General features: G+C 37.3%; 1 protein-coding gene across 1 annotated transcript; it reads right to left on the minus strand.

The window, feature by feature from the left end:
• Window positions 1-2,533: 2,533 nt before the first annotated feature.
• LOC149043994 (proto-oncogene tyrosine-protein kinase receptor Ret-like) lies at window positions 2,534-8,265 on the minus strand. Its single transcript, XM_089209075.1, has 14 exons — window positions 8,215-8,265; window positions 7,734-7,912; window positions 7,295-7,408; window positions 7,155-7,173; window positions 6,991-7,021; window positions 6,010-6,313; window positions 5,690-5,800; window positions 5,098-5,288; window positions 4,247-4,369; window positions 4,024-4,094; window positions 3,809-3,849; window positions 3,485-3,581; window positions 3,285-3,384; window positions 2,534-2,805 (listed from the first exon to the last, which is right to left on the minus strand). The coding sequence occupies exons 2-14, from the start codon at window positions 7,885-7,887 to the stop codon at window positions 2,749-2,751; spliced, it is 1,413 nt and encodes a 470-aa protein (XP_089065201.1). The 5' UTR covers window positions 7,888-7,912; window positions 8,215-8,265; the 3' UTR covers window positions 2,534-2,748.
• Between the last annotated feature and the right edge of the window lie 4,586 nt (window positions 8,266-12,851).

The following is a 12,851-nucleotide window of genomic DNA, read 5'->3' on the forward strand; positions in this document are numbered from 1 at the left end:
GGGACCTCAGGATCTCTGTGGCCAGCCTTCTCAAGTGTTTCAATCCCTGTTGATTACTTGGTTGTCTCATCACAAAATTGAAACTTTACACATGGCCAAGAATATGATTGTGGTGTTTTCAGTCCACAAATATAATCGATACCTCATAAGTCGTAACAATGTTGCGTTTTTGTGTCAATGATAATCTTAACGGTATTTTTAAGAGCATAAAACATATTCTTTTCAATTTTAAAATTATACATTAACAAGAGCAGACGACTGCGCTTACATAGAAACATGACAGGACGGAAAAACGCATGGACTGTAAGTACCTCCCGTTGTCCCATACAAAGCCTTAGAAAACTTTTCTAAGGCTTTGTATGGAACAACGGGAGGTACTTACAGTGCATGCATTATCCGTCCTGTCATGTAAAGTTCTCGTAAAGTAAAGTTAAAGTATAGGCGATAAAAAAAGGAGGATTTAATGTGTCGCGAGATTCATAGATAATCATGAAAGGATTACCTCTGTGTTTCCATCGGAAGTGTCTTCTTGAATTACCCGAGGCGTGGGTATAATGGATCTTTTGAGTGGTTTATTTGCGGCAAAACCGGCAAATAGTGAAACTATAGCCTGAGAAGGGCTTTGGATGGCGACCGACCTCATTTTTGTTTGATCAAGGACAGAACCCTTTTCTTCACCTTAACCTTCACCTATTTAAGAAAACTTCTCGATTTCTTATTTAATACTGAATACACGATTGTAGCATGCACGTTCGACCCGTTTTTTATTTTATGCTTTTATGTCTTACTATTTTATATTTACATTTTCGTAACCTTGCACGGCCTCTACAATACATTTTTTTCTGCTTTTCACCCCAAAAAAATAAATGCTATGACTTATATCTACTTACACATCTTTGAAAACAACGAGAGCAATCCATCGTTCCATGAAGAACAGCTTCTCGCCATTGCAGCACGTAGCGGCTTTGGTCGGATGTTTTTCACGCACTGACAGGCACTTTACAAGTGAAAAATTTTACGCAAAAAAAAACAAAACAAAACAAAACAACGATAACAACATTAAAAACAATTTAAGTTTATCGTTGTTGACATTTCCTGTGTGGATTTTATCGTTTTCCCATCAACCAATCAAAAAAATTATTTCATGCGTGAAAAACATCCAACCAAAGCCGCTGCACGCTGCAATGGCGGGAAGCTGTTTTTCATGGAACGATTAATTGCTGTCGTTGCTTCCAACGACGTACAAGTAGAAACTAATCATTAATTATTTCTATGAAGTAAAAAGCAGAGAAGAACGCATTATAGAGGCCGTGAGAGCGAACAGAAATATAAATTGCCGACCTAAGTTGAAAAACACCAAAAATGTCTATCAGGATTTGATGTATGAAAAGGGGCGGTCAATCAGAAGAATTGGCTCAGTTGCTTCGCTCGTAAACAAAATTTTGAAACACCGTCGCTGAGATGTCTTGAGCAATATTGTTGTTTACAATTTATGAGGACTTTTTGTACTGGGGATATCAAACAAGTGGGATGGAACACCATATCAGTAAGGATTAGGGTATTCGCGTAACCCCAAGGTGTAAGGTAGACAAGAAATAATCTCCTTAATTCGGTTTCTGCGGGTGGATGTACAATTGTAAAAACCAATAAAATTGTCACTAACAACAAGAAAATATGATAGTTACTAAAAACATTCTCTTAACGGATTCCAATAACAAAGTCGCCACATTGGAAGAGTTTCTTATATATCTGTTGTGATTTGGCTAATCCAATTTCTTTCACACTCGGGTTTGGCAGGCACTAGTTCCATTTCTGGTACTTAAGTACATAATGATTGCTTGGGTATAATCACGAAATTATGTGAACAACTGAGCACCTACCCCTCCAACGATCCAACAACAGTCCAATGATGACAAGTTATGGTCAACGTTCGGGTAGGAGAGGGGTAGGTGTGCATTTTCTCACATACTGACATTTATCCACATGTGGTTACCCATCCAAAACTTTGGATGTAAAAAAAAAAAACCTGTCTCTTTTCCACAAAAGTGCCTTCTTTGAATAAATTAATAAGGTACTTTATGAATTGCCTTGAAATTTGGTCAGAAGACTCTCGAGATATCAAATTATAAAAATGTGTGTGAGGGAATTCGGTTTTTCGAAATTGGTAAAATTTTGATAAGCAAACTAGACAGGAAAATGTTTATAGTGTTTACGTTTTAACTAGGCGTTCACAGTATTTTTTTTCGAAAGTCTAACTTATCCTTAAATATTAAGATCAGTGACAATGATCATCAGGTGAATATATATTTCACGCCAGGAGAGTCATCAGTCATACACACTTTTACTGAAAACAATATGTATGTTAAAAGTGAAATGTGATCATCGCAGTAAATTTTCCAATTTAAGCAATTGGAATTATTTCATATAAACTTCACAATATGTATGTTACTGTTTAAAAGAATACTTTCACAAGTACTTACAGCTGTAAGACACGTGTGGTTGAGTATAAGTTTCCCTAAAGTTCATAATTATCTAGCTCTTTGTTTACTTTTTTACAGAAGCGCAGTCGGGAAAGCGCAACTTTTAAGTTATCGAGAATGAGTAGGCTTTGAACCAAAATTACAAATACAAACTGACTTCTCTAACCTTGCAAGCACTTTAGGCATAGAAATTACCGCCCTAAACATTTTGTAGTAAGGCCCCCTAACAGCCGATTAAACAAGGACGAAGTGTGCTCGACTACACAAGTCAATCCTCCACGTTTGTATACAACTGTTTGTCATACATTTTCATGTTGATCAGCCTCTGCATAGGAAAGAAAATGTGGGACAGTATATGAAACCAAATGGTTTCCACTTTTGCATCATGAGATGTGATCAAAACAAGCTCATAATAATATAGAAGCAGGGAAAGTATACTATTGAAAGCTCTACACCATTTGATACGCTGTTTCACTTCAACTTTACAGTGAGTTTTTTTACAATCATCTAATGCTTTTTACTCAACCAGGGTAAACGGTTGTTATCCAAAATTTTTGATGAGCTTATTGTAAGAAACTCAATGGAGAACAACACCCGGAGAGATAATTTTCAACTATTCCCGTAGTGGAACCGCGGCGACACAACAGAAAATAATTCAGTATTATACCAACACGTAGAGATTAATGGGTCCTCTTCGGACGTCTGAATAAATCATTGTCGATTTAGAGAGTGCTCGCAGCCAAGCTTTCATTCTCTCTTACATGAAAAGAAAGTCATGGGTGTTATATTCATCTCAAGTCTCACCTTGTGCATGGTTTCCATGTCTTTAAGCTGGTCTCTTAAATCAGTGAATGTTGGTCTCGCATCAGGGTCATTTTGCCAGCAGCTTGTCATGATCTGGTACCTGAAATTGATATAGCTTCATTAAGACCACCATTTTATGGGAATAGCTCCCTAGGATTCTTGGGGTACGGATCAAGCAGAAAATAGGAAAGTAAGCTTACAACTTATCATCGACGTGTTGTGGTTTAGTCATTCTGTACCCCTGCTGAAGTAAGTTTGCAATTTTTCTTCCATCCATTCGTGGATAAGGCGAACCACCTGAAAAAGAATTACATGGGAATCATACAGTACTTGAAAACAAATTTCGACATTGTGCCTCCTGTTTCATTTGGCGAAGAATGGAGTTGCGTAGAAAAGATCAACTCGTTTGTCCATCTAAATAGTTTGTATTGATGAATTTTACAAGATAATTTGGAATACTTAAAAAAAAAACAATTCATAACTAAACCAACATCAAAGAGTCAACAAATTCCACAAGTAGTTACCTATGGTGAAAATCTCGTAAAGGACAACTCCATAGCTCCATCTGCAAAGAGGCGAACAAACATACGTAACGTAGAAGATTGAAGACATCAAAATTATATGACAGAACTAAGACTATTTTTTGACATGTCACTGCTAGCCTATAGTTAGTTGGTTAGATTTCTTGGAAAAGAATTAGGAGAATTCACCGTTAAGGGAAATGGTAAGATGCACTTACACGTCACTTTTGGTGGTATATTTACCATACAACAAGGCCTCATAAGCTGTCCACTTCACTGGAAGACGACCCTAAAGATTTCAGCAGAAGTTGATGTTATACTCGTAGGTGTATTCAGAATTTATGTCGGGAACCATGAATATGCCAGCTTCACCACAACAAGGATTGTGGAGAATAATTATACTGAATATCATGTAACCGAACACCCCTATCTTTGTATAACCTTTGATTTTCGTTCATAAATATTTTCCTGCTGCACATCTCTGGCCATCCCAAAATCTGTTATTTTACATGTTTCATTTTGTCCTACCAATACATTACGGGCTGCAAGGTCTCGGTGGATGATCTAGGAAATAATTAACAATACAAAAGCGAAAATCAGTAAAGAGGGAAAAGGAACTGGAAAAAGATTCAGATAATAAAATGGAAATATCTAGCAAACATAATGACACTCATAATTTTCTTAGTGATAAAAAATGTAAGTTGTCACTACAACGCTTGCGGCGGGAAAACCAACCTCTTTATTCATTCAAAACGAAGGCATTTCATTGAATGGTCTCATTACGATGTTGACAGAATTCCGTAGTGTGAGCAGTTTTTGGAACCCATTCTTGTTCAGTTTCTGGTGCTAAATTGGTATCCCATGTGTTTATAGTGAACATGTCAAAACTAGCTCAACGACCTTGATTATGTCTACACAGAACAAACCTGGAAAGCTTTATTTAGATCATCTTTGAAGTAGTGGATGAAAATCAAAAACCAAAAATGAGAGAAAATGAAAACAATGTAAGTCGAGGATAAGGTAACCTGCAATAATGCACAACGATTGCCAGACCTAACTTAAGAAAGAATCTTTTCCCGGATAGAGCATTATATAGAGCATGATAATGTAAAAAATGGGAGGGCTCCCTGCAGGCGTTACGCATACTTTCGCACCCCTCAGGCAAAATCTTTTAAAGAGATTACATGTATCAAAAAATAATCCTACCAAGACGGTACGCCCTAAAAAGGATATATTTTAAATAAATGTTGATTGCTGTTTGTTTTCTTGTTTCTTTTTTTTGGTCAACTCACAAATTTTGAAGACAGGTAACTCATTCCATCGGCAATTTGCCAAGCAAATTTCATCAGCTGTTGTGACGTTAGATTTGTTTGCGGTTTGATATCCGGGTCTTTGTAGTAAGTGTCATTTAATCCACGGCTCTTTCTCAGGTAACCCAGCAGATCCCCAAAAGGCACATATTCAATCAAAACCAACAGTGGCTCTGCAGAAATTAAACAAGCTTAATGAAAAGACACAATCACTACGCTTTAAGGATCAAGAAAAACGGCTGGAAAATTAACTTTTTACTCATAAGAGGGTATATACCAATCATAGCCAATTGGCAAGCGATAGAACTTGTACAGCAGACTGGTCAGTTTAGTCGAAAACATTGTCTCTACTTGCTCGATTCCTCTTTGTTAACCCAGAAAAAAACAAAATCAGTGCGGTCAACTATGCTTACATATTTTTTGCACTCGAATATATTCCGATAGAGTGGCTCAGCACCGAAAAAAATTGTCCCAAACACCTGAAGCATATTTATCTCCGACTAGATACTCTTACGGAGTTAATTGTAAAAGGAAAATGAATATGGCACACTAAACCGCCACAACCAAAGCATACCCGACTCAGTTACACATCCCAAAAGTCTGATCACGTAAGGATGAGGTTTTATCTGTTTCATTGTTTCAAGTTCTTTCATCAAATCTCTCTTGTCAGATTCAGCAGCATTTGCTGAAGAGTTAAAAGTAGAGGCGGAATTAATAACGGAAATGACATGCAAAGTGCCGGAGTAACAACAAAAGTTCTCAAAACTTCAGTTCTTCTTCCTCCTGCTTGATTTCCGGAATGACTGTCTGCTAAAACTGTCATTGCGTTTGATCAGAATCATAACAACCAAACAAAACTGTAAAAATGTTTTTGAAAGTTGCGCTAGTGCTCACATTTAAGCATCTTAACAGCCACTGTGGTCATTCCAGGCATTCCACGAAGTCCTTCAGCTGTTCCTTTAGCAACTTGACCAAAAGCACCCTTACCAATGACTTTTTCTATAGTAACGTGACGTCTTGGAACTTCCCAAGAGCGTGTTGATGGATGAAGAGGCGCGTAAACAGCATCTGGACCATCACTTTGTACATTTCTATTATCTTTGCTGGCTTCTAAAAGATCCATGTATTCCGCAGGAGGCTGAGTGAGTTTGCTTGAATCGGGCTGACTTGGTTCGATATCTTCTAAATCTATTTCATTCTATTAGATCAATATACCAGTTAAGGTATTCACAAATAACTTTAATAAGTCTCCATAAAAAGTCGTACCTGGAGATAAAGACAGTTTACCCATATACATGAGACTAACGCTTATGTTCTTCCTCCATTATCATTAAGACTAACAAGCACTATGTTCTCTGCCGGCTATTGAAACTTTTGTCCATTGGGTGTTGAGGTTTGATAGCATATTACCCGAAAATACAAACTGCAACATGAGGATTGTCCATGCGGTAGCGGAGTTCTTTGACAAATAAAAACACACACAAAATCCTGCTGCACTCACCTCCCTAACTACTGAATAGAAAATAAGGCACTGGGAAAATAACATGGCCAAGAAAGCAAAAAAAATATCTAGAAAGGAACTATCAATCGGGTGCAGACCCGTTGGCTATCTATTAAGTGTAGCCAAGGAGTGGAACTGGGGACAACCGAAGGCAAATCCATATGTAGCTCGATAAAGGACTTGATCCCACGACAAACGCCCCATCGAGTCAAACTCCTCCCTCTGTTTTATTGTATCTGTCACCCATTTAATTTTCGTTTTTGGTCAAATCCCTCCTTTTTTCTCTTAAATTAGTTGGAATGTTTATTTTCCCATAAAAGGCAGCAGCAGCAAAGTTATATCGACATGACCTTAACGTCTAAGCTGTAACTTACGTCGTAAACACCTCTATTATCTTCATAGGTCCTGCAATTGAGAAAGTATTCAAAAATTTATAAACAGCAGACAATTTTGTTGGTTTTAGTGACTTTTTATGTTAAGATGATACCATATCTTGTGCTTTACATTTCACAGAAGTTAAGTGGCAGCAAATTCTTACCTCCGTTTTCCTACTGCGCCTAGAAAGAAGCAAGGAATAGAAAAACAGACGAATGATATGGACGTGAGTCAAATATTTCCTTTTGTTTAATGGGTCTCGCCGCTCCAACCTCTTAACATGAATGACGCACCGTTACTTACCTCTCCTGTGTAGCCAGATGATGTAAGCTATTAGAAGAAGGATTATGAAGGCAAGAACCCCAATAGTGGCTTTGAACAAGACGTCGTTACAAGGGCAGTTACATTCCTTAGGACCTAAATGGATTCAAGGATACATTTTACAAAGGTTAAGGAGGTAATTTACAAATCCTAGTCGATAAACTGCTCTAGTTACACGGGTTAGGCCTGAGATCGTTAAAAAGATAAACTCCTGTTGGCTAGGTACTAGGAAAAATTAAGGCGTTCTCTCCCTGTGATATTTGCAAAAACCAAATTTTTTTTTGATAGAACAAAAACAATAACAACAACGACTTAAAGATGATATAGAAATAGAAAAAGTCCATCATTTTCAAAAGGATTGATACATGTAAACACTCTTGGAAAGTTAAAAAGACCGTTCAAGCCCCTCTGTAATATTTACCTTGCGTTGTACTTTCCGAGCCATTTGTGAGTATCAAAACTTGTTTTATTGAGTCTGGATCGACTTTAAAAACTCCGAAGTTGTCTTTCCTTGCAGCATCCGACAGGAAAGTCAAAACATTGCTTACGATAACACTTTGATTGAATCTCATCATGAAGTAAAGAACGACACTGCCACACCTAGATAAGGGGGGGAAAAGGAATGAGTACCATTATACATGTAATGTAATTGTACTTTGGCGACTTTTAAGTGTTAAAATACATGACGATTTAGCCAAAGAAGTATTTTTATGCAATAAAACAAGCTGAATCAAATTAATTATATCTGATATCGTTCTGTGTCAGTTTACACTGTACATTATTGATTAAGTAAGACTTGCTAGAGCAGGAAAACCAGTTTAAATGCTGCAGTCTTCCCCCCACAGAACAAATATTTGCGTTAGCTTTTGTTGGCTAAATGTGAGATGCGTTCCGTACTTTACCTGGTGTTTAAAGTGTTGGCGGATGAGCAGCCAAACTTCAGGGCAACTTGACAAGCCTAAAAGGACATTTGAGGACACTAGTCTATCGCTGTGGAGTAAAACCTATATATATATTCAAACGCTTGTTTCGTCACTGAAGGACGTTAAAAACGTCATAAGATGAAACGAAAAATAAAGATTTCATTCAAGAACAGATTGATTGAAATTCACTTTTCATTGTCATGGATAGTGACTGTTAAAAGGAGTATGTAGAAATTTCTAGAATGCCTAATCATGCTGCCATGTATACCACGGAACATTATAGAACATCTTATTAGCTCACTTAGTTAAGATGCAATACTACCAAAATAATTCTGTTGTAAGCTTCCGGAATGTCCTGGAATACTTTGCAAATGCATACCAGGACTCAGTCGTGTAGAAGTGGTTAGCTGTTGTTGTCGGGAGTGACTGACTGATTGGAAAGCTATACCGAGAGAGAGCTACCGAGGAAGATTCAGTTCAAGGAGATTTGGAGACAGTTGTGAGATTTTTTTTCGATGGAGAACTAAATCACAGTTTGTAGTGGGCTTAAGTAAATTTGTAATGGATAATTATCGTATTGCCTTTAGGAGTCACTCCTTAGTAAGAATAATACACGGTAGTTGGGTTTGTAGGAGAATGGTTTTCTTTCTGTCGGTTAAATTATACCGTAATAACATAATGAAGTTTGTACCGGTATTTCATAAATTCCATTATATTAAGTAAATTATCTCACCTTTTCTGGAAATTTTGCAGCAACTTCTGAACGTCTACCACAGTTCTCCTGTATTGTCGCCGTTAGGAAAACTTCTGTATTTTCTGAAGCTTAAGATGAATAGCCGTGTCTTTTTACAAAATGTATGAAGAGTCTTCTTATAGGAAAAGTGCGGAGAAGTGACTTAATCTATCTAACAATAATTTAGCTTGAGCTTTTTTCGAATAATCCCTGCGAAAAAACTCGTCCTGATGGACTTTGTTTACTTCTTATGTTTGATGCTAGTATAACATGAAAACGTTACGATTATTGCTTATCACAGTGTTTTAACATTTGATCAATAAAAAACGTCTTCTACATTTAACTATGTTCACATTACAATTGTACTAATGAGTCTTGAACGGATAACATAGTTCATCTCGACCCCTCCCCTCCCGCCAAAAAAAACAGGGAAGAATAGTTAGATAGTCTAAATAGTTTCACAGGGCCGCATGAAAATAAGTAAATTATCTTTGAAGATAGCCGGCGTGATATGTCACAAAATGTCCATCAAACCCAACCCGTAATAGAGTCCTCATATATATGAGGGACCACTTTTCTACCTTTGTCATTATTGTGAAAATGGCAATCCTTCAATTGTAGAAGGTACAGCCTTTTTGCTCATTGAGATCTTTTGAGTCGTAGTATGACACCCATCAAGATTCGCATGATTGCATACGTGCGTACTAGATGAAAAGCAATTATAGGGAACAGACACAGCTCTACTGACAAACAATGTGTGTTAAGACTGGTTATGAGTCTTCGATAAGTTCCAGACTCATCAACAATTGGTTCATACGAAAGCGTGCGTTCATCGAGATATGAAGCACGTGGGAAGTTTGGAGAGCACGAAAGATGCGTAAGAGTTGCTAGAGGCGTAGCATCTTGAGTGCTCCCCAAACTTCCCAAGTCCTTCATATCTCGATGAACACACAGCTGACGTATGATCCAATTGTTTTATAACATTTTCAACCCGATGGAAGTTTTTTTTTCTCGAGGGGTTTGTTTGCTGACGTCATGAGTGTGCACAATAGGAATATGAAGCACGCTCGCGCAATTGAATTTGATTAGGCAAATTTACTAGCTATTTAGTGATACTAATTAATTCATTTGCATATTTTTTCTCTGATTTATTTGATAACGTCAAAGAACATACTCTTTTGATGAAATGGTTTTAAAATTTTGTTGAAAATAATAAGAATAAACACTTACTGGCGAGAGTTGTTTGGGATGAGGTGGCAACGGTACTTGTTACTGGCTTATCTAGGGAAAATTCAAATACATGAAATCCTCAATTTGATCATTGATCATTCTAAACTCACTTCATGATGGCAACAATATCTTGGCTGAAGGCTCGGCTCTCAGAATTCGTTTCAGGAAGGTCCTGTGTTATAACAAACTACACGTTTTAAACTGTTATTACTATTTTTAAAAGGATACGGTTGACCTTCAAGGGCCAATTTTTTATTTTTTTTTCATGTCAAACCAAGCGTTGCTATTGTAACTACAGTTTCCAAGAAAACTTTTGTAAAATATAGAAACAAGCGTGACTTATTTACTAAAACGTATTTCGAACAAAGTGTGAATTATCCAAAAGTATCTTTCCTGGCAAACATCCTGGTTCTTGAAATTCAATCGTGTACGCATGCCCTGATTTCAGTTGCACGTGGTGATCTTTGCTACCTGTCTGTATATAAAAGTAGGCTGTGAATGGGGACAGCGAAAATAGAGTAGAGTCCTAAGCGAACACGTCTGGCAAAAATTAAAGAGTTCCGTTGCGGCGAGCTTGAGCCGCTTTTAGGAGGAAAAATAACTCTAAATGGAAATAGCGCCCAGAAAGTTGAACTATGGTCCTTCACTAGCAAATTGTTTTTCTGAGTCACACCAAAAACTCTGGACGCCTCTGTGTTTCTCATGACGGTTAGTGTTTCTAGTTTTCAAAGTGTTAAAATCTGTTCTAAAGATTCCCAAAATGTTAAACTAAAAGAAGAATTGCAAAGCAGTCACTAAGAATATCGAATAATGAATGAGTTGCCATTAACGGGATCCTTGCGTTAGGCAAAGATTTCTTGGATCGCCACGGGCTAAACATTGCAAGTTCCTTGAAGGAAATATGCAGCAAATGGTTGTGTGTACGTCCAAAAAACCATTTTGGTGAGAGATCGACGGGTTCTCGCCTCAGTCTTACCATCAATGGATAAATATAATGTTGATACAAGGGAAGCGTAAGTTTTTTTACAATTACCACGAAATATTTTATATAATATACCGATAAACTTCTTTCCTTGCGTGAAGTCCATTGTAAAATCGTCATCGCGTAATGGTCGTCACATATTACAAAATTAGCCATAAATCGCTAGGAGATAGCTCATTTAAGTCTTTCAGTCGTAGTTATGTATGTACAGCCTGTTTTCATACTTGTTAACGTATTAAATAAAAAAATTACGACGTCTCAAAATATGCCTCCTTAATGGAGAGAAGTCGTTGTCAACGGAGATGGAAACTGTTTTTACCGAGCTGTTGCTCTTTGGAAGGACGAAATAAGCGATGAAGAGCATGAGGAAACCCCTTGGTCAAGCGATAGTTTGAGCTGCCACTTTTCTCCTCGAACTCCGCAGAGAATCTTGTCAGGGGAAGCAAGATCTCGAGAACTCCGGCAGAAACTGTAGACATGTATATGGTTGTGCATCGCTCCTTTAGTGATTATCAACGCTGGTTCGTTCTCATTGATCACAACAAAGAAGCAACGCAGGAACTCGATCACTTCATGCCAATATTCAGTGCTCAAGCACGACATTTCGATCTCTTGCTGCCTCAAGGTGGCTGATGTAGTGCTCTTTCCTCGGTATTAACAAGCCAAGAAAAAAGCTAGAAGTAGACTAAGACGTCAAAAAAAAACTGAACAGGTTTTATTGAGTTATTTATTGGTGATTTGTAGTGAATATTTCTAAATTTCGAGACAGTGATGTACCATGTGCGCATGGTGAGAGGTCAATCGGTAGATTTACTATTTATTTCATGGTTGTTCAAACAAAAACTTACGCTGCCCTTGTATGGACAATATCCAAATCTATTTCTGATAAAAAAAAATAACCGGCGAAAAAAGCGACAGTTTCACTCCCAAATCGTTATTTTGGACGTCGAAACAACCTTTCGCATACATTTCCTTTTTAGCAAGTTGCAGTGTTTGCCCCGTGGCGATCCCGAAAATCTTTGCGAAAACACTAAGATCCAATTACTGATAACTCATTTATTCCCACAAAATTTTAAAAACCAAGCCGTTAGGATAAAAATTGTGCTGAGGATTTATTTTTACGCTCCGATTTGATACCGGATTAATTCGCTCAAAGAAACCAGCATCATCTGTTTCAAATTTTCACGCCCTAGTAATTTCAAAATTAGATCAAGCCAATTGTTGCCCGATATGAAATTTCACAACCTTTCCATTGATATATAGTTTCTGGTGGTCCCGCTTCAAATAACACATGATCAATTATTTTTCGGCAAGGGACTCTCGCAAAGGTCTACCGTATCCTTACATCTCTAATTATCCTTATTATCATCATCATACACCCAAAATAAAAGAAAAGTACAGAAGGTTTACGGAATCTAAGAGTAAAACTAATTTTTTATTTTTATTTTTAAAAACAATAACATTGGAAAAATGGCTTTCTCTGTGTTTCAAACAGACTGTGTTTTAAATAGCTTACGTCCATCGCCGATGGACGTAGGCTGTTTACTGTCAAGTTTGAAATATAATGTCGTGATGAAATGTCAAATGAAATTAAAGTTTTATTATCTTAGAATGGAACCTCGTTTGTTCCTTTAATTTCAACAGAAAACGCATTTCCGCGTAATGGGAAAG

This window comes from Pocillopora damicornis, chromosome 6, assembly GCF_964200805.1.
Source record: "Pocillopora damicornis chromosome 6, jaPocDami1.2, whole genome shotgun sequence".
In the NCBI taxonomy this organism is placed as follows: domain Eukaryota; kingdom Metazoa; phylum Cnidaria; class Anthozoa; order Scleractinia; family Pocilloporidae; genus Pocillopora; species Pocillopora damicornis.